At 43.1% G+C, this 20,357-nt stretch overlaps 1 protein-coding gene across 1 annotated transcript in view; it reads right to left on the reverse strand.

The window, feature by feature from the left end:
* The window catches only part of MTHFD1 (methylenetetrahydrofolate dehydrogenase, cyclohydrolase and formyltetrahydrofolate synthetase 1), a 34,411-nt gene extending 22,554 nt beyond the window's left edge, over positions 1-11,857 (reverse strand). Inside the window, exons 1-9 of the mRNA XM_019470508.1 lie at positions 11,779-11,857; positions 9,347-9,406; positions 8,597-8,650; positions 8,095-8,231; positions 7,856-7,956; positions 7,387-7,523; positions 5,873-5,984; positions 1,137-1,264; positions 477-574 (exon numbers count right to left, since the gene is read on the reverse strand). Of these exons, the coding sequence (XP_019326053.1) occupies positions 477-574; positions 1,137-1,264; positions 5,873-5,984; positions 7,387-7,523; positions 7,856-7,956; positions 8,095-8,231; positions 8,597-8,650; positions 9,347-9,406; positions 11,779-11,826 (875 nt within the window). The 5' untranslated portion in view covers positions 11,827-11,857. The remainder of the gene's footprint in view (positions 1-476; positions 575-1,136; positions 1,265-5,872; positions 5,985-7,386; positions 7,524-7,855; positions 7,957-8,094; positions 8,232-8,596; positions 8,651-9,346; positions 9,407-11,778) is intronic.
* Positions 11,858-20,357: the final 8,500 nt, after the last annotated feature.

Below are 20,357 nucleotides of genomic sequence, written 5' to 3' on the forward strand. Positions count from 1 at the left end.
CCCCGCCCCCGACTCCTCCTACCCCAAGAATGCCTTTTTGTAGGCAGCGTGTTATGCTCCCTTATGGTATTTTGTATATTTTCAACTGCTCCTTGGGGACTTGACACCAACAACTCCTACTTCAAGATGCTAGGTTTTTGCCATGTCAGACTGAAAATTTTCCAAAATACAAGTGTCTCGCTATTTGCTGAATCAACAACTATCTAGTTGTCCTAAAGAGTCTGTGGAAGTCCATGTTTATGCCTTAGTACTATCAGGATGACCCAAGCCTACACTTCAACATATGTCACAGCACCACTGCAGGTTAGCTCTGCTCCCTTAGGAAGGCCTCACAGTGCTTTCTCTCTACTTCTCTCCAAACTTCAATGCCAGCTACAGTCTACATACATGTATGCCCCATATTACACAAAGCTTGGGAACAGAAGTGAATGCTATACTGCATGAATACTGCCAGTGGCTTCATCTGAAAGCATTACCTTGGAACAGGCACCTTTAGGGTAAGCTGGTTATATTGGATGTTCCATTTTCCAGGCTGGAACTTCTCCAGAAAACGCTGCGCACTCTCCACTGTGCTCTAAAATGAGCATGAGAATGCATTATAGCAACCACCACTGTATGAACCATGCTGGTTAACAAAGAGACTCAAAGGTTTTCCCCTCCCATCTGTCTCAGTTTGGGATTAACACAAAGTGCTTTGATTAAAGCATTTGCTAACAATCCAAAATGATACTCTGCTCATAGTTTTCTTAAAAAGAAAAAAACCCCACCATATCTATCTATCCATCTACCTATCTATCTTCCAGTGTGCTGGATCTTTTGGGGTGTTCTGTGTCAGCGGGGTTTATTAAGCAAAGCAGGAAACAAAGGGAGCTGGCTTATACTGTTACACTCCTCCTTTTTATCCAATCACCCTACAGATAGTTTTAGAACTCTGTCCTAACATTTCCTTAAGGTCCACCTTCTTCCTCAGTTAACTGAATCCAAACTGTTTGGGCTAGAAGTTGGAAATCCAACTAGACCTCTGTAAGAGCAAGAAGGAAGCACCAGCCTTGGTAGCGTGATGATGGTCAGCAGCAACATACCCCAAAGGCAAAGGTAGAGGAGATGACCACCAGTCTCACAGTCTGCCCACATACCTGCATTAACATGGCCACAGTCATAGGCCCAACGCCACCAGGAACTGGGGTGATGTAGGAAGCTTTTTCCTTTGCTGTACTGTACGCCACATCTCCTACAACTCTTTTTCCACTGGCCTTTGTGCTGTCTGGGGATTTAAGGAAAAAGTAAGTTACACATCACATTTCACCAAAACAGAGGAGGCAGCACTGACTAAATTGAAGTCTTTTCCTCTGTTGGAGTAAACAAAACAGAAGCTGAGTACCCAGGAAGCTGTAAAGGAAGATAAAAAGTTAAAAACAACATCACAAGATGAAGCTGTTATCATCATGTTTCACTCAGAGCGTCAACAGCTCATGCAACATATCTTCCCATTAAGCGCCATTTATCCTCAGCCAGATAGATTCCCCCTTTCCTTGAGCATGCAAGTATTTTCTCATGGCACGTGGCCCACAGGGCAGTCTGAAGATGACTCCAAAACAAATGCAGGGGGACCAAAACACAGACCAAGTCTTACATCTGTGCAATAATAAAACACAAATGGGACATACAATAGAGATGTCACCTGAAACATCCTCTCACAGCTCCTGCTGTATTGCTCTGAAGGATTAGTACAGTTTCCAATTTGAAGGAGATAAATATCAATGGTCTAGAAGAAGCGAGAGAAGAAACATGGCTGACTTGTTCCAAAAACCCAGGTTTACATTTGCTCTGTTCCATTTTGGAGGACATCTAGGCCTTACTATCGAATAAAATCACCTGCATTTACAGAAAATGAAGACAGAAAGTGCTGAGCTTTTCAATTACTCGTTGCCGTTCTAATGATGGACCTGTAAATACTGCAGTTCACAGAGATCAGAGTCTTGTCAAAACAAACCTCATAGGTGGCTTAAGAGAGCTCCAGTAGAATAATCTCCTTTCTCCCTGGCAAAAGAAATTGCTATATCCTGCTGCACTACATGACCTGACAATTCAGAAACAGATATAGCACTTTTTTCCAGTGGTGACCTTTAAGCTCACACATAAGGAGAGAAAAAGACAAAATGCATTAGTAAAACTAGCACAATCATCTAAGGAACTCGCTGATTATAGACACAGCATATCAAAAAAAGAAAATTTAAGTTTCTCCTAGAGTGGCAGATCCTCATTTCAGATATGAGGACTCTAGGGAACTTAAGCAGTGTGAAAAACCTGAAGATAGATTTTAACGTTGTTACATTGAAATATTATATTGGATACAGTAAGTGTATGTTTGATCAGAACACAATCAATAACTTTAACATACATTTGGTGAGGGGGAGGAGAGGAAGAGAAACCAAACTCCGAAACAGCTGATTATGTTAAAACTAAAGAGGGAGCAAAAGCAGCTCCTGCCAACACTAATTTTCAGCTGCATTGTTACTGACAATTAGCAGCTTGGATGTTTTGCTGTGTTTGTGTTTTAAGCAACACTTCTTCTCCCTAAAGCTCAAAGCTTGAACAACATCACAGCAGCCACTGTCAGCTTTGCTGCCTGAACTGCAGACCAATCTGTCCTTCCAGTCTAGAGATCAGTTTAATTAAGGTTGCAAAAGGCAAATAACATAATCATATTTTCTTCCAAGGATACCAAGCAGGCTTACCAGCCACCCCGGCCAGGAAGACTCCAGGCCCAAGAATGAAAACAAGCGATGAATTAGGCACTCCACACACAAACATGTTACACAGACGCAGTGATGAGCACAAGCCAAACAAACCTCCAGTCCCTGCCTCTGCATCCCGCACCTCACGCCAAGCACTGCAGAGCACAACTTAGGAGCTATTCAATTACCTTTAAAATATTCTTTTGAAGGAAAGCTCACGTACAACGCTTTCCGGCTCTCCCCATAATTTCACCTTCTCAATATTCATCATCCCACTCTTAAAAAAACCAAACTAGTTACAGAGAGTATCAGTGACACTATAACCATTCCCAGTGCCTGTGTCTTCTTTGGTCCAGTAGGTTCTCTAGCCAGCTGGAACGCATGAGAGCGAGCATCCAAGGACTTTGAGATCAAAGAAATGAAGGACATGCTACACATATGGAATGAACAGGTATGATGATCTCCATCTATCTCCAGAGACAGCTGCATGAGAGAGAGCCTGAGTGCAGCTTCTGGATCGGAGCTAATTCACAGTCCTACTTCCGCCAGACAAGGGCTGGGAATATCCACATGACTTCCAAGCAAACTTGTGCCAATGTACATGCAACTGTAACACGTTTCTGGTAGATATATGACTGCAAACACACAAGACCATACATGACCCTCATCTATAAAACATGAGACCAGCTGCTTGCAGTCTACTGCTTTTTCTGGACACCACTAGGAAAGGTGTTTCATGAGGGATCCAACACAATCTGATTTTATAGGCCTGTGATGCCAGCTTGATTCCCAGTACATGAAGATATAAACAGAGCGCCAAGTCAAGGCTTTCTATATCTTTCTAGCTCCTCTGGTGTTTGAAGAGCATGGCACCGAGATCCTCAGAGGCTGATCCTCCTTTGCTGCTCTCATATCCCACTGTTCAAGGTTCCCTGTTGGCTAGGGCTGCAAAATCCCATAGCAGAGAAGGACTTTGAACAGGGTTGCTTCCTCCACCAGGACTCAGAAAGGGACACTCCAGAGACTATGCTATCTCTGGGAATATCCTCTACCTGCACTGCTCTCCCTTCCTGTAGCAGAGCAATTTCTACAGACCTGGACTAAAGCATTTAGAATTTTTGCTGGAGTAGCCCTCCAACTGCAGCAGTGGGGAGAGAAAGACAAATACAATCCAGTTTGGAAAGGGAATAAGACACACTTGTCCGCTCTAATAGAGGTTTCAGGAGATCCTCTCTTCCTCTCTCTCTACCTGGAGACCTGGAAGAAATTCTGTTCAGCTGTAGTAAACATGAACGCAAAGCCAGATGTGCCTAAACTGCCCATTCTAGCCTCCAAACTGGCAGCCTTGGGAGTATACAGGCCACCCTCCATTCGAAAGCACAACAGCTGCATTTGCATGGTGCTACATGGCTATAACTTTTTTTAACTCCAACTTGGCAAGCCTGCATGAAGTTAATGCCCTGGTATGTCAAATCGTATTGGGATTTGCCTGTACAGGACACCCCGAGTTGCAAAGTATAGGCATATCCAGAGATTGCCACGTCCTCCAGCTGCAACTCACATGTACACCTAGGGGGCACCTAGCTGGCTACACTAACAGCTATGGTAAGATGTATGGCAACTGTGATATTTCTCTCCCTGCCACGTTCAAAGCACCATCACAGCTAGCAGCAATATTCTATCTGTACAGTGATGTAGCTAGAGAAGCTGGCAAACTAGCTGCTGTTCTTTCTGTAGCATTGCAATTCCCACAATTCTGGCACTGATTTCCCAAAAGATTCATCTGAAAGCTTTTTCGCAACCAATCAGAAGGGAAGAAAGAGGCAGGAAAACTCAACAGCTTCAGAAAACCACAGAAGTCTGTGGCATCCATCATTTTGAAATCTGACGATTTCCACGGTACTCTAATCAAGCCCCGATTACTGAGTCTCACAACGCCACTAAGCATATTGCCATGCAATGCTGGCTAGGCTGGGTGTACAAGAAGCTCAGATCCCAGTGCACTGCCCAAGGCAGACTAATTGCAAAGAAACAGGGATGTCCCCTCAGAGATGCAGTTCACATCAAGCCTGAAAAAAGGTCATACCATCATATGTCAGAAACACAATGGTAGTTTTATTTGCAACATGTTAGTGGGGGAGACTCCAAGCCATTCTGCTTCATGCAAATCAGCAGCGACCCTGTGGGTTTTGGCAAATTGCCTCAGTTTGGGTAACTTGGCACAAATACATCAAGCAACAAACAGCAACAGCAGATGACTTTTTAATTTTAATTAGACAGAGGACTAATGTTTTTAAATGCAACCCAGTGTCATCTTTGAGGAACAAGACTGCTGAACAGAAATTTCTTTACATTCCATTAAATAATGGCAACAAAACGACTGATTAATTATGAAAACTACCTTTTAAAAGCCTTGTGGGTGTAGCACAGAGATAGTTGGATGGTGACTAATTTTCCATATCATTCAATATCTGTAATTTGGATTTAAAATAAGATGAAAACAGAAATTGCCAGACTGTCTGTTCCTCCTTTGTAAGGAAGCAGTAGCTAAGTGAAACCCTACCCTAAAATCCATTATGTTCAAGCACTTTATTCTATGCCAGAGCCACTGTCACCAATACTCTTGCAGAAGCTGCTTTGTCTCAAGGCAACAGCCATTCAAGCCTAAGAAGTTAATGTTGTGATTCAACAAATCCACAGCTACTTTAAGAGACTGCTTGCCATTTATGTATTTCAAACAGAACAGCTTAATCAGATCTAACTGCAAAGTAATGACAGCAAAGCTGCACACTCACAAGTGACAACAGCAGCAAGACTTCACTATGTAGTTGCAGCAAATTACATGGATATTCTGCTGTAGTATTTCCTAGGCCTCCTCTTTCCTCTACTGATCATCAGCCTCATTGAAGACAGAAACAGAACTGCCACTGATCTGCTTTAGGGCAGTACTTCAAACCAACCTTTTTGTATTCTGGCATCTTCAGAGGTTGCTATCATTACCTAAGACAGGCTTAAAAGAGAAATAAGTCTGCATTGACTAGAAACACCAAGGAAACAGTATCCATGTACTTACTTAGTAACTGCATTTATATACAAATAAACACATCCCCACTCTTTATACCTTACCCACGCACCTGGCACATGGTTAATTCCACAGTCTATTACAATTGCACCAGGTTTGATCCATTCACCTTTTACCATTTCAGCTTTACCAGCTGCAACCACCAGGATATCAGCTTTACCAACCTATGAAAAAAAAAAACAAACAACTCTGTCACACCGGCAGTGGAAAAATGCAGGGCTGCTTCAGCAGCAACTTAGATCAGCTTCAGTTGCAGTAAAACTGTGTGCTCACTCATTGCCATTGGAGGGGTAGAAGGGCATCATCAACAATTAAAGGTAGCTAGCAGTTCCTTGGCAAGCACAAATTCCTGCAGCCAGAAATTATGGCCTATTTTCACACTCCTACCCTGAACTATTGCTAGTCAACACTTCACAACCTCCTTTGAACTCCTCCATGATTCCCAAGTGGATCACACAGACTACTTTTAGATAAAATTAAAGCCTTCTGCATATTCTTATCTCACTCCCTTCAAATATCCCTGCATATTCAGCTGTTCTTTTCAATGCTACGAATATACTCAGCACTCATCAGACAGCAGCCAGAAACAACCCCTGCACAGAACTCTAAGCAGCGCTTGTGGCAGCATTGCCTTGTGGTTTTTAAGTCCAGGACTGTGTAACATGCAACTCCAGGGAAAGCTGATTGTAATTCAGCACTAATATTCCTTCAGACAGTACTCAGTAAATTTCACAGATCTGGTCACAAAGCTGGTGCTAGAGACTCTGACTGAAGCTCGTTGTCAGTTCTTGCACTGCTTCATTCATGTTTGCTTAGGAAGCTGCTATCCCTTGGAATTTTTTCTTTTAATCTTCAAGGGCGATTAACTATTTTTAAGATTTCGTTAAGAATTAGCACTTCAACTGTTAATCAACCTAATGACAGTCTTACTGAACAGCAACTTAATGGCGTGAAGCACTGCAGTGTTTCTGATCTTCCTTGTGAGTTATATTCAAATACACCTACCCTCTTTTCAGCTTTAATACTTGCCTACAGAGCCTGGCAGTGTTGATTGCTCTACGAAATCCAAGTAGGTGGCAGCACAGCAACACACTATTTCTGTCACTCTCACTGCTAAAGAGGAAAATGGTACCAACTCCCAGCCATAGAAAATAGACTGGAAAAAAAAACCCTGGAGAAAACATTTGGTCTAGCATTTCCCAGCCATTAAAGCAAAAGACCACCTGGCCTTTTCGGGAAAAAACAAAAACATATGCTGTCTTGCAGGCCACTACTTGGAGATTAGGAAGGGATGATTAAATTCTCGGCACTTGCCCAAAGAAAACAAAAATAATAATTTTATTGTTATAATTAAAAGCCTCTAATTAAGGGCCAAAAATAATCAGGATCCTATTCCAGCAGAAGTATTTACACAACCATCCAATGAACAGGACTGGGAAACCGTTTCAGATGAAAGACAACCCAGACCCAATGACTTAGGGTAGCAATACACTGAGTAGCAATATGCAGCAGCAGCACTGGCTTGCAGCAGATAATTACAGCCTCACGCATCCATCCTGTCATTACCTCCTCAGCCAGCGTTGAGGTCTTTGAATGGCAAGTGGTTACTGTTGCGTGATTCCACAGCAGCAGGTCATGCATGGGAGCACCAACGATCTTACTGCGACCAACCACTACAGCTCTTTTCCCTGCAACCTGGATGCCTGCACCACAGAAAGTTAGGAGAAAGTAAAAATAGGTCATTGTGCATTCTAGTACAAACTAACTCAAACAGCTCTGGAGTCTTTTGGTCAGTTTAAGTCTGGCTCTGCTACTTCAAGATATTATTTTTCTTCTGGGTTGTGTGTGCTAGGGAATTGGAAGGGAGGAAGGACGGACCACTTTAAAACTAGCTCTTTTCCTATCTGAAAAGGCAGAGATGAAATGTGGCATCTTAACAAAAGTTTCAATGCGAAGCATAGCCTTGCGAGGTGCACAATTTCTCCTCTTATTGAAGACTACCGCATTCATGAATAATGGATGGAAACATCCTTACCTGTCTGCCTGATAAGTTCCATGCATCCTTTTGGCGTACAGGGAATAAAGCAGTCTCCAAGGTCCCCTCTAGAGAGTTTCCCAGCATTGATGCTACTTAAGCTGTATTTTGAAAGAATAAAGGCCAAGTAAGATTCCCAGCCTCATGATCACCATTCAAAAGAAAAGAAAAGAAAAAAAAAAAAAAAGAGGTTTCTTTCTGGAGTAGCTGTCATGCTCTCCAGGGGTGAAGCAGTTTACCCATCTACATCCTTCTCAGGTGCAACAGCATTGGTTATTTTTTCTGTACTGATGGGTTTATCAGAGTCAAGTGGCAGCTGCACTATAAAGCCATGAACAGCAGGGTCTCCATTCAAAGAGGCAATGCACTTGAGGACCTACAAGAAGTAAAGATCAAAAACCTAATGGCTGATAAACTGAAATATGACTGATGCAAAGGAAAAAGCACAATCCTGTCTGGATTAAAAGACACATACAATATGTTTAGTTTTTCTACCCAAGAGTATAAATGACTCACATTTTTTATTTTTAGAAAAATACCTGTTAAAGTCTCTAAATTTTACTTTGTAATGCTTTAGTTTTCTTTTAAAAATAAAATCTCAGCAGGTTCCATTTCTTTTTTCATGAGTTAATATCTATGGGCAAGCAGTCTTCTTTTATAAAATGAGAGGGCAAATATAAGTTCACCTCTTGAGCTCAAGACCAAAATTATGTATTTTTCATTATTGGCTATATTACTTACATCAGCTTCTGTTGCTGTGTTTGGCAGTTTTATGTGATTGGCACTGATCCCAATCTGCAAATGAGAATACCAACAAATTATCTGATTTCTGAATTGACATCAGAGATTGATCTGGCTATTCTCAGTCCAGCCCAGTCACAGCTACATTCTGTCACATTTCCCAGGTCTATCTCCTGTTCCTGTGGCTACAGTCTTATTATTTGGAAATATCATCAACAGAAGACAAGAAAAAAGATTAGCGCTTTGCCTACTTAGATTGGTCCGTACTTTAACTGTCCTATTCACCTTTTGACATGAACAACAAGATCTTGGCTTGACAGCATACTGCCTTGAAATGCCAGCAGAGAAGATGCCAGCTATCACCTAGGGAAACAGGGACTCATCTACATTCCCAGCCCTGCTGTAGCGTGTAATGTACCACTTGGTGAGAGATGCAAGGCAACTGCAGGTACAAGGCATTCAGGGAAGGTAAGCACATGGCCACAGGTCAGGAAAGACAGAGCATCAGCACTTCAGACACGTGTAATCTAGGAGATGATCACACAAAAAGTGGCACCAACCCACACTGTTGTTACCCCACTTGGCTACATGTCAGGTTACCTTCCTTATAACAAAGAATTCAGGCCAACACTGGTTTCTCCAATACAGGCAAGGCTTAGATAAAACTATTTGATTTGCATCTTTTTTTTCATATTCAGATTTGACCTACTATAGGAGGGTAAAAAGAAATACTAAGAGTTTGGGCATTACCTCAGCAGCAGCCTTCAGCTTCATATTAATGTAGAGGTTCGAATCATCCCTATTTCCAACCTAAGGATGAAAAGACAGTTGAGTCACGTTGCAGAATAGAGACCCGTTCACAGGCTGAGATGGGCTTAACCCTTGGCTTCCTTTGAGCTACACCAAGGAGACAGAGGTATTCTTGAATAACTGTAAAACACATTGATAGAGGCTATAAGTAGCTGGAGCTAGTAGGAAAGTGTTCTTTCAAGTAAGAGGCAGCTAAAGACAAGTTGTCTGATCTCCTGCATAAACACTATTTACACCTGTTGAAAAACCTTAGAAACACATTGTTCTCCACAGCAGAAAATACTGCCTGCCATCTCATCTGAGAAAGTTAAATCGCTAGCTAATTAACATGATCAGCAGGTGCTGATAACATCCAATTATCTGATTAAGGCTTTCAGAAAAGTTGGGCTTTGATACCCAGGAATCTTAATTTTATGCACATACATGTGCCTTGATGGAGAGATTTCTTCCACTGCTGTTTTGTACCTTGAGAATTTTCCTGCCAAAGAAAAACCAACAGAACAAGAACAAAGTGACGCACAAAGAGAAAGCAGCAAGTGGAACAAATGCCTGTAGTTTTTGGCAGTATCGGGTGATTACAGCACAACTGCATTTCAGAAGACTGCTTGCAACATCCAGTATGTTTTGTTAAAGGTAATGCTCCTTGTAATCATAAGAAAATGAGGGGCAAATAAAGAAAAGCTGGTAAGCAAATTCTTGAAACTCCGTTCCCTGGTAGCTATACCTGGTTCTCACACAGATTACAAGCTGCAGGGGTGACTGCATTACCTGATCACCCAGCATACACTGGTTCTTCTTCCTTAGGGTTAGACAAAGGGGCTCTCCCCTTTAAAATCTGCTGGATTTAGGAAAAGGTATGCCTCATACAGAGCAGAAAAGAAGGAAGAGAGCGGTCATCAGGAGATGTCAGCAAACAAACCATGTATATTGTGCAAAAGAGGACATTCCTGACTACAGGACAAAAAATAAAGATTAACTGACTTATTGTTTGAGCTCAGAGGACACCAGATACCTCCCAAGAAAAGAGCACATATTGTGTGGAGTGCTACATATCAGAAACAGCTAATCGTCCTGACTTAACTGAAAAATAGGCAGCTGAGAATATCAGCATTAGGAGATGAACTCCAAGTCCAGACTGTTTGGTAGCTTACAAAAGTGTCAAAGAGCCAAAAAGCAAACAGGTTGTAAAGGACTCTGAGACAACCCAGGATTGAAGAGAACACAGGCCAACCGAGAAAAAAATCCAATAACACTACAAGACAGCAATTTTTAAGACAGTTTACATGGCCAGCAGTTCGGCAACTTCCATCAAAGCATCCTTAGTAAATTTTAAATAAAAGACCTTCCTCCTCCCTTCTAAACACCTGAAGACGAGTCTTCTGTAGAGAGGATCTTCTTAAAGCCAATAGAAAAGAAAACCAGAAAAAAAAAAAACCCAAACAAACCACAAACAAATTTGTTCCTGGCATTGAAGAGGAGCATGGTCTTTGTGTACTATAGTGGTCTTAGCAATGGAATCCAGAGACAGGCACCAAGAACACTTCAGGGACCCAAAATATTGAATAAGGACAGAAGCCACTTCTCTAAGCAGCCACTTGCATTCCATCAGTCCTTTGTGGACACACAGTTCCTTCCTGTTACATGACACTTGCTACTGCTAGTCACCTGATCTAAGCACAAAGAGTTTGCATTTTTTATAGCTGCAAGGAAAAAAAAAATCACCTTAATTTTGCCAAACACAGGCTAAAACCCTGTACTGATGAGTGCTTTTTTCCTCCGCAAGTGTTTTTGTGTAGACTCTAGCACTTACTCACACTTCTGACAGACATCAAATTCAGCAATGGGATTTTGTTCCATCCCCTGCACTCAAAGTCTTCTTGGCCAAAGGTGTTTTTGGTTGGGTTCCCCCCCTGCCCCCCGCCTCTCTCCATGTTCTGATGTAACAGCAGACGAAATCCCTTAATAAACACCCCATTTCAAAGATTTCTGGTACAAACACATCTCAAAAGCTGACAGGCTTTGGGACTCACACAAATGCAGAGACTTGGAATAGAGTCTACAAGCACTGCTTCCTCTTAATAGGCCAGAAGCCTACTTTCACCATTTCACAAACATAATGCTCAAACAGAGAACTGCAAGGGTCTGGTGAAAGAAGAAAAGAAACAACCCAAAACCCCCAAAATGTTTCTGGGCCCCGGTACTTGGGGAAAAGACATCACAGAACTGTGTTACCATCCCACAGGGAACTCTGCTCTTCTGTTCCTTATAAAACATTACCATTGCAAGGCAGCTTTGATGAAGCTCATCAGCTGTGCACTTACCATTGCAAAGCAACATAGATTTTCTGTAGCTGTCATTAAAGAAAACAATACCTGCAAAATTGCGAGTCCTGGTCTGAAGCCTGGAAATTTCTCTTTCATCTCAACAACTTGCTTCTTTAGTCTCTCTCTCACTTGTCTGAAGAGGGGATAAAAAAAAAACAAACAAGGTAGAAGTTAACCAAGGGACTGAATTCTCATACAGTGATAAGTCAGGAGTTGAAAAGATGACAGATGGGCAGACTGGCAAACACTTACTTATGCCCTGAGTACACAAGTCCCAGCAATCTCCAAACAAGATTGATGTCCATAAATCATTAAGACACTTTGGAATTTTCATTCAAACTTATTTAAATTTTTTTTTTTTTTTTAAAGTCCACATTGTGCTTCTTTACCCTCCTCTTCATGGTCTCAAAAGATACAAGGGTAAAAAAAAAAGTACAAAATTTGGCATGGAAATTCCTGGGATTTCAAACTCCCTACTCAAAAGCAAATCCTCTTTCCACATATGCCATATCAAATCTACCTGTCTTCCACAGGCACCAGTCAACACTGTCACACATGCTGTCCTGGTAAAGGATGATGAACCTACAGTGGTAAAACTCTGGAAAATAGCTAAACAAACAGGAGGTACCCAAAGATCCACCTCTTCTACAGTTGGTCAACACTATGTGTTTCTATTTTCTGTCTGCTTGGCCTAACCTAGGCAGAGTAGGCTGCAGTCCTACACCCACCTTCCTGCCCCCAGTCTGCTTCTGTGCTTGCCAACACTCATGTGGGAAAATGCCCCCAGCCTGAGGGCTTCCAAACAAGGCAAAGATTTTTCCGTGGGAGCAGGAAGGAGAAAGGGAGGTGGACAGAGGTGAAGCAATGAGGAAAATTAGCTAAACCCTGGTAGACAGCTCAGGTCGACTCTTCAGTGAAGACAAGTTTAAGGATACAATTATTAAAACAAAACTTTGAAATGGAAGCATGAGAGGATTCACTGATTAGTTAATCTAGCTCAGATGTCAACTCATACCCAGTTTACTATGCCATGTTTTAGAGATAACTAGTATCTATCACTGATAAATTAGCCACAGACAGCTCAAAAGCCAGTCACCACCCTCCCCAGCCTTGCACTCCTCTAATTTCTCAATCACTGTCTAGCCTCATGTGCATGATCCTTCACCAGGGAAGGTGGTGGGGAAGAGGTCCTGGTGCCAGGCCCAACTGCTCTTTCGAATTTGAAATTCTGCCAAAAGCCTGGGTGCAGCCCCAACACCACTGGTCTGTCTCCTCACCAGAGGCAGTCGGGATTCAGAGAGAAGAACTGACCAGTCGTGCCCATCTCATGGGCTCAGGGAGCTGGAAGGAGGCTGTGGCACTTCAGTGCAAATGTAGGAGATACCTGGCTTTTGCATCTGAGTGAGTAAGCAAACCTCAGAGGACGCTAGAGGCTTGACAGGTCTGTCCTCCTCCATGTGATCTCCAGCCCGTGTCCCACCCACTATTCTCAAAGAGATGAGAAGGTGCTACCATCACGCTTAGCAAATCTACACTGCTCCAAACACCCTACTGTTTAAAACACAGATGGTGCCCTTGTGCTCACCTACCCTCAAATCAGTATCACAAGGTCTGCTACTTCCCAAGTGGAACCAGAATTCCCAGACTGGAGGATGTGCTGTTGGTGCCAGTTCATTAAAAACATGAACATCAAGGGTACGGGGACAGAGTAAGTAGCTGATGCCAGCTGGGAGGCTGTGATTCCTGCCATAAAGGGAAATTCCAGGATGACAGATACCAGTGAAGCCAACTCTACCCTACAACTGTGAGCTCCGAATCAGAAATGCCAGAGGCAAGAAGAAAGGGAAATGGGAGCAGCACATGGCTCTGCTGCAACCCAGCAGCACTGATCCCAGGGGACAGTTGCAGCTGGCCCAGCCAGAAGCAGCCCTGAGGCTGTTCTAAGTCCTATCTCAAGGGACTCAGCCTCCTGCTCTGTCCCAAATCATGCATCTCTCCTGCTGCATCCCAAATCACGCAGTCAGAACTCCACTGCACCTGAGAAGTGGGTTCAGAGTATTTATAGGTGTTTGCATCTGGCCAAGCTGTTCAAAGTCTCTTAACAAGCTATGGTAAAAGAGGTTGTTTTCAACCTTACTTAAGAAATAGAAGTTCCTAGGCTTTCTTTAGCTATCACCTCTGTAAAAGACTTGATGCTAAGACTGGCTGATGAGTTCAGAAAACAGTGTCATAACAAGCCTTGTCCTAGCAATTCTTCATGCTGAAGTGACAAAAGTTCAACTGCTGGGTGGCAAAGCACCAACTGCCTCTCCTTACACTCCAGCTGTAAGCCCCTAGGGAAGGCACCAAATCTACAGCTGCAGATGCAACAGGGCCTGAGCTCACGAGCAGCCTGAAAGAACAATGCAGTGATCTCAAGGAGCATCAGAAACCCACTGTGCGTGGCCTTTGAGCGGGTGCTGCAGGCCAGCTCTTTGAGGGAGCTATTTCTGAGAACAGCCTCCAGTGTGCCAGTAAGAAAGGCACAGCACTGGTTTGTGGCCTGCAAACAAAAAGAAATGCAAACAAATGTGAAACATACCAGAATTTATGACACAGTAAAGCCCTCATAAGGGACAGTCAACTCGAAAGGGTCTCAGATCTGGGTTTTACTTTTAATCCAGTCTTCTCAGTGAAGGAGAACCAGGCCCACCCAAGGGTCTAGTTTCCCTCTGTCCTCTGTGAAGCAGGGCTGTGGTGTGCTTTCACCCCCAGCAGCCATGACTGTTCATGTATTATATTGCTGTCATTTTCTGCAATTAAGCACTAGTTCACTTTCCCTTCAGCTACAGAAGAAAGGTAACACGCACAAGCACATGAAGTGGTGCTGTCACAGCTGATTTGCTTTAGGAACCTTAATTCAAGAAATCACTTGTTAGACAGCCACCTAGTGTTAACTACCACTGCTCTCTAGTTACCAGAAAAGCCACAGGTGCAAAGGTTTGAGAGAAAATTAAGGAAAAAAAAATTAAAAATCCTTGTTTTTACTCTGCAGACTTACAAATACATTACTAGATAAACTTTGCAAGCCAGCAGCTATTTAGTGATACAGTTTGTAGAATTCTACTGTGGACTTCAGGTCTTCACAAAGATAAAAGTTGATGTTGATAAATCAACAGCATTTTTTATTAGCTGTATGAAAACACTTTTAAGTCTTCAAACAAATTTGCAATTGTACATGGCTATTCCTCCAAAAGCCTTCACTCTGACACTAAGACCCCTCTTGTGCTCACACACTCTTCCACAAACAAACTCACACTGCAAACAAGGGTCCAGGGTCCACACAGGTTAAGGACAGTACATGGCTCTAAGCACACAGTACAAAAGCCAGCTCCAAAGAGTAAAAAAACCTGTTAGCCTTTCTTTCTCTAGGCTGCAACAGTGAGCTGAATTTAAATTTATTAAGTGAATTTCCCAGAACAACAAAGGACAAACCACACTCCTCCAGCTCTGCTGTAAATGGAGAGATGCACAGCTCCCATGCTAGCACCTCCTCAGGCAGACCCCACCACTACACCTATGGGATTATGTACACGCAATGGGGCGGGTGGCTGTGGTGCAAGCATACACATCACCACACTGAAGATGACCCCAGGCTGCGTTTCTGTCCCTTCTCTGGGTAATAGGGCCCTGGGTCTATGCGAATATTGCCAAACATATGACCTGGCAAATACCTCCTTCAGAGACAATGATGGTCTAGAAGAGGGCTGCCCCCAAAGAGGAGGGTTTGGCCTCACTGCCTCGATCACAGATTTCCCAAAAGTTTCAGAAACGTGCATCAGAAGTGCTCTTGCTGCAGCCCTCCAGAAATGACTGTATAAGGCTGATGGTCCTCCCCAGGTCCTGCACTATCTTGCTCAGGGCTGTTGTCCCTGTAGCCATTCCTCCTTAGCGCCTGCAGCACTGCCACTGCTCACTTTCTGTTGTCCCCACGAGAAGAAAAGAAATGAAACTGGAGAAGGGGAAGCTTGTCTCTCCACATTGCAAACCTCCATGGCACCATGTCCTAGCTAGCAGGACAACTGCTTTATCTTCAAATACTGTGAAGAGGCTGCAAGCAAGCGTGCCACAGAACATCCTACTGGCACCCCAAAGAAGAGACAAAAAGGAGCCTCTCCTGGGGGGGCGGGAGAGTCACAAATTGGCTGTCCCAATGGAGTGGCACCAGGATGGGAATTGCCTTGGGAAAGTCTATCTGAACACTGCTAGTAATTCAACAGATGGCTCCAGTTAAGAGAAGACACTGTTTAGAGAACAGCGCTGGAATCTGTTCACAAGTCTCCTGCCCTACCACTGCATGATCCTGGCACACTGTCATTATCTCATAGGGGAACTGCCTGCTTCTTTCTACGACTTCCACACTCCCATATTTTTTAACCACTCTTTTGCTTGTGTCAGCTCAAATACTCCTCTGAGCACTCTTCAGACCAGACAAATACATGAAGATGCTTTTGCTTTTTTATAGGCTTTTTTGTCATGTCCAGAACCCTAGTCCAATGAGGGCCACAAAATGGCTGAGCTGAAGAAGCAATCATCCATAGGAGATGGGACAGACAGCATTTGAGGAACTCCTCAAATGTGACCAGCAGAACAACAGAGTTTAAGTTTCACATAAAGCTGTCTTTAAAACTTACACAGAAGAGTTTGCCTCAAACATGAGTTACAATACCATGAACTGGCATGACCAGCTTCCCTTGCTGCGTCAATCACACCAATCAGGTCCGCATGCCAAAATGGCTACCACATACAACCGCCAACTATCAGGTGATTTAATCGGAGGACAACATAACAGAAATAGATAAGGACTCAAACCAGGTTTATGGGGCTGCAAGCACTTCAGACAAAACTCTAGGCCATATTTACAATAGTTTGTCTTCACAAAGAGTAATATTAAGGTTTTCTTCCTTCCACAAAGGGGACATGGCAGTCCCTTACATGTTCTTTCTCTTAGGACTCCCCCTTTCCATGTAACCTGGTACTGATGTGCACAGATGACAGCACTGTGGCCCTGTTGTCCACCAGACAATATTTTCTCCTAGCTTATAACCTCTTTGGAGCAGGGTCCCATTTTTTTAATTCTGTGTCTGTACAGCACCTAACACAAGGGGTTCTTGCTCACATTTGGGGCTGCTCAGTGGCACTGAGCGGTACTGGACCACACAGTTCACTTTAACTTAGCACATCTGCAGTGTGGTACCCTTCAGTGCATGCCTGAAATATTCTGGGTAGGATCTGTTAAATGAGATCTCGCAGATCGGGGAATTTTTTCAGTTCAGACTAGACTTAGCTGGAGTTTCAACAGGAACTCCAGAAAACTTCTGAGGCCCAGCCTGAAAAAGCTGAACAGTTGATTTACTGCATTGTTACCTCCAGTTATAAGCTGAGCCTGATCATTGCTATATCCAGTACTTTAACAGTACTTTAAACTCAAAGCACTACCTGGCCCATCCCTAGGGGCTGGGAGTGGTGTTAAGTCTTCCCTGCCACCACAACTCATCAGCCACTCATCCACACCAGGAATGCTGGTCCACTCCTGGTGCTATCAGCCAATTCAGGCCAAGCCAGGGGTTTCCAAACCTGGGCTACTTCAGATTGTAACGACTGAACACACCGCCCACTGCAGCAGACATAAGCTGTAAAGAAGAGCCACTACAATGTTTTGCTCTTAGTATCCATTTCAGACACAGAAACAGAGTATCTTTATTTTAAAAGAATACTAGTAACAAAAAAAAAAAAAGGTTGAGAATACTGTATTTTGCTTCCCTCCAACCCTCCATATTCTGCATACTTAAAGCACTGTTTCTCTAACTCTTATTAGTAATTTGTTTACTGTATTGTTACACAATAACACATCTTTTGCAACTCATTTGATAATGAGGCAAATTTAAATTGCAGCAAAATCTAAGGCTGAATTACTAAACAGCCATTCAGAGAAGTAGAGGAAAGCCACTCAGAGATAACTAGCCAGCTCAGATTGATGCATATCCAACATCTAATATCTTTCACAGTGTCCAGGTTTCTACTGAAATAAGCAGCCTTAGCCACAGAAGCATTAACTTAAACACCAAAATCCTACACACACAACAATGTCTGCTGCCCTGTATGTTCTCCTTCCCGTGCACAACATAACCACATTTACTATCCTCACAGGTAATATTCAAAGCCACTGAAAATGTCTATTTTGTACCTCTTCTGAGCCTTCCAAGACCTTCTAGGTGTGAACTAGCTTTACCTCCTTATCAAGTTTTCCTTATTTATAGAGACACAAGGAAGCTCTCTCTCTCTCTCAAAGTATTTATTCTCTTTACACGTTTCACAAAAATAAGAATGCCACTATCTACCTGATTTTTGTTTAAATAACTGGCATGACTCTGAATTAGGTATTTTTTTCACCTCTCTTTGGGGAAGGAGTGCTTGGTGGCAGGAGAAGAAAGTTCACGATACTTACGAGTTTTGATTTAAAACACACACAGAAACCCAGAATTACGTAGCTGGAACACTACTTGATTGATTCACCTCATTTGTTAATATTTGACTGACTTACAAACAAACACTTTTCTCAATTTAATGATAAAGTAACAAAGAAACGCCCCCTACAAGATAGTAACTGAAAAGATTTTGCAGTTGGTGTAAAGTCAGGAACACTCCCCTTCTACAACAGGCAATTCAGCTGAAAATTCCTAGCAAAACCACATGCCTGTTGCTGCTTCTGCTGCTGCCAGACTCTTGGCCTGGAGGTGAACTCTGGACAATGAGAATCCTCTGGATCAGCACTTCTCTAGAGGGTCTGGAAGAAAGGGACAGGTGTCTGCAGGGTGGATAGCCCATTTCCTCATGCCTCCTTCAAGTACTCCACTAGGAAAAAGCAGAACTAGGTAAGGCCCATTCCTGTGGAGCACACGATGGTTTTGCTACACTGGATATAAATACAGCAGAAATAAAGGAACTGAAGGAGGACAGCTGTACAGCCGCAATTATTTTTCCATTTTGTGTTGTCTTCAGGTCAAGATTTGATGCCTTTGGAGCCAAGACAGGCTTCAGCCAAACACCTTAGAGATGTGCTGGAAACTAAGCAATCCTTTCTCCTGTATGTGCCTATTAAAAGCTTATGCCCCTTCCCAGGCATTTTCACATCATGAAGGTCCTCATCTCTGAAAACAGCTGCTACTATAATACAGAAAACAAACAGAAATAAAAAATTTCACCACTGTATCTATAAATTTAAAGAAAGTAAGTAATGCAATACGCACTGCCAAGGAAGCTAGAAGTTTTAAGGTGAATGCTCAGAACACCTCCAAAAGAGACTCCTTGTACCCAAGCTAGCATCTTTCCAGATTTCTAGTCACTCTAAAATTGCAATAACATGTAGCTTGAAAGGACCTACTACACTTCAGGGGCACTTTCTATGCCAGAAAAAGGAAAAGGAAACCTGCAACAGGTCACTAAGTACCACTAGCACCACACATAGGCATTGCAGAATGTGCTGGCTCCAAGACTGCCAAAAGCGTAAGATGTAATGAAGCACACAAGACTGAGAGACTGCAATACCGAAGTGGTACTGGCCCAAAAATTACCGGGTAAAAAATACGCAAGCAGCCTTTCAACATGGATATTCAGATTCAAGACATATTAGGCCTACTTTTCAGAAATGCTCCACTGTCAGTTAGATGTAGATGTCTCGTACATAGCAATACCTAAGATCGGGTCTAACAACTTTTCCGAGATTACTTTAGACCATTTCAAATTTATACTTTCTGTCCGAATTCCCTGGTTATATAGAGAGGAGGTACCCAACAAACCTACCTAACCAAACCCTGTTTGCACAGAACATAACAGAAGTGTTACCCTTTGCTAAACACTGCATTTTCCTAGGTTAGAGAAATCCATTTAGCTTTCTTACTGGAGATGTATGTATAGCAGCAATAGGAAAAATAAGCAAACTAAAAGACACAATGCAGGGTCACCTATACTCAGAGCTCGCCAGCTAAGTAAAACCTGAAAAGCACAGACAACCTTTTCCTTTAGGGTCTGCCAAATCTTTCAAATACCTTTGGCAGGACACCTGTGAACATTCATCTTGACATTATCCAATACATTGATTAATTTATCTTGCTTTAGAAAGGAGTGACCAATGCCTGTACATTACGAACACGGAAACCACAGCTAAAGCACTGGTTCCCAACTCCTGCTCGTAAAGCATCCTAACAGCACCGCTGAAGTACACAAAACCTGTAAGTCAGCTAGCCATTTCACACCTGCCTGGGCACTTATCTCGGCGCAGAGATGCTGAACAATCACAAGCTGCTCTGCAGGGCTGATGCTGCACCAAGAAGACACACTGGCTGGGTTTATGGGGGGCAACGCAGCCGTGACAGCACTTTAGGTTCTTCTGAAGATCTTTAATACTACCTTCATTTAATAACTCGCACCGTTTCCAGCCAGGAAGAAGTGAGTTTTGAATACAACGTAGTGAAAAAGCTTTAGGGTGTCTTCAAACCTGCTTCGTCCCGGCAGAGCCAGGGCAAAGGCCACCACAGCCCCCTTCCCCCGGCCAGCAGGGCTGGGTCCCCCGGGGCTCCCCCCAGCCC

This window comes from Aptenodytes forsteri, unplaced genomic scaffold (genome assembly GCF_000699145.1).
Source record: "Aptenodytes forsteri isolate BGI_AS27 unplaced genomic scaffold, ASM69914v1 Scaffold479, whole genome shotgun sequence".
Classification (NCBI taxonomy): domain Eukaryota; kingdom Metazoa; phylum Chordata; class Aves; order Sphenisciformes; family Spheniscidae; genus Aptenodytes; species Aptenodytes forsteri.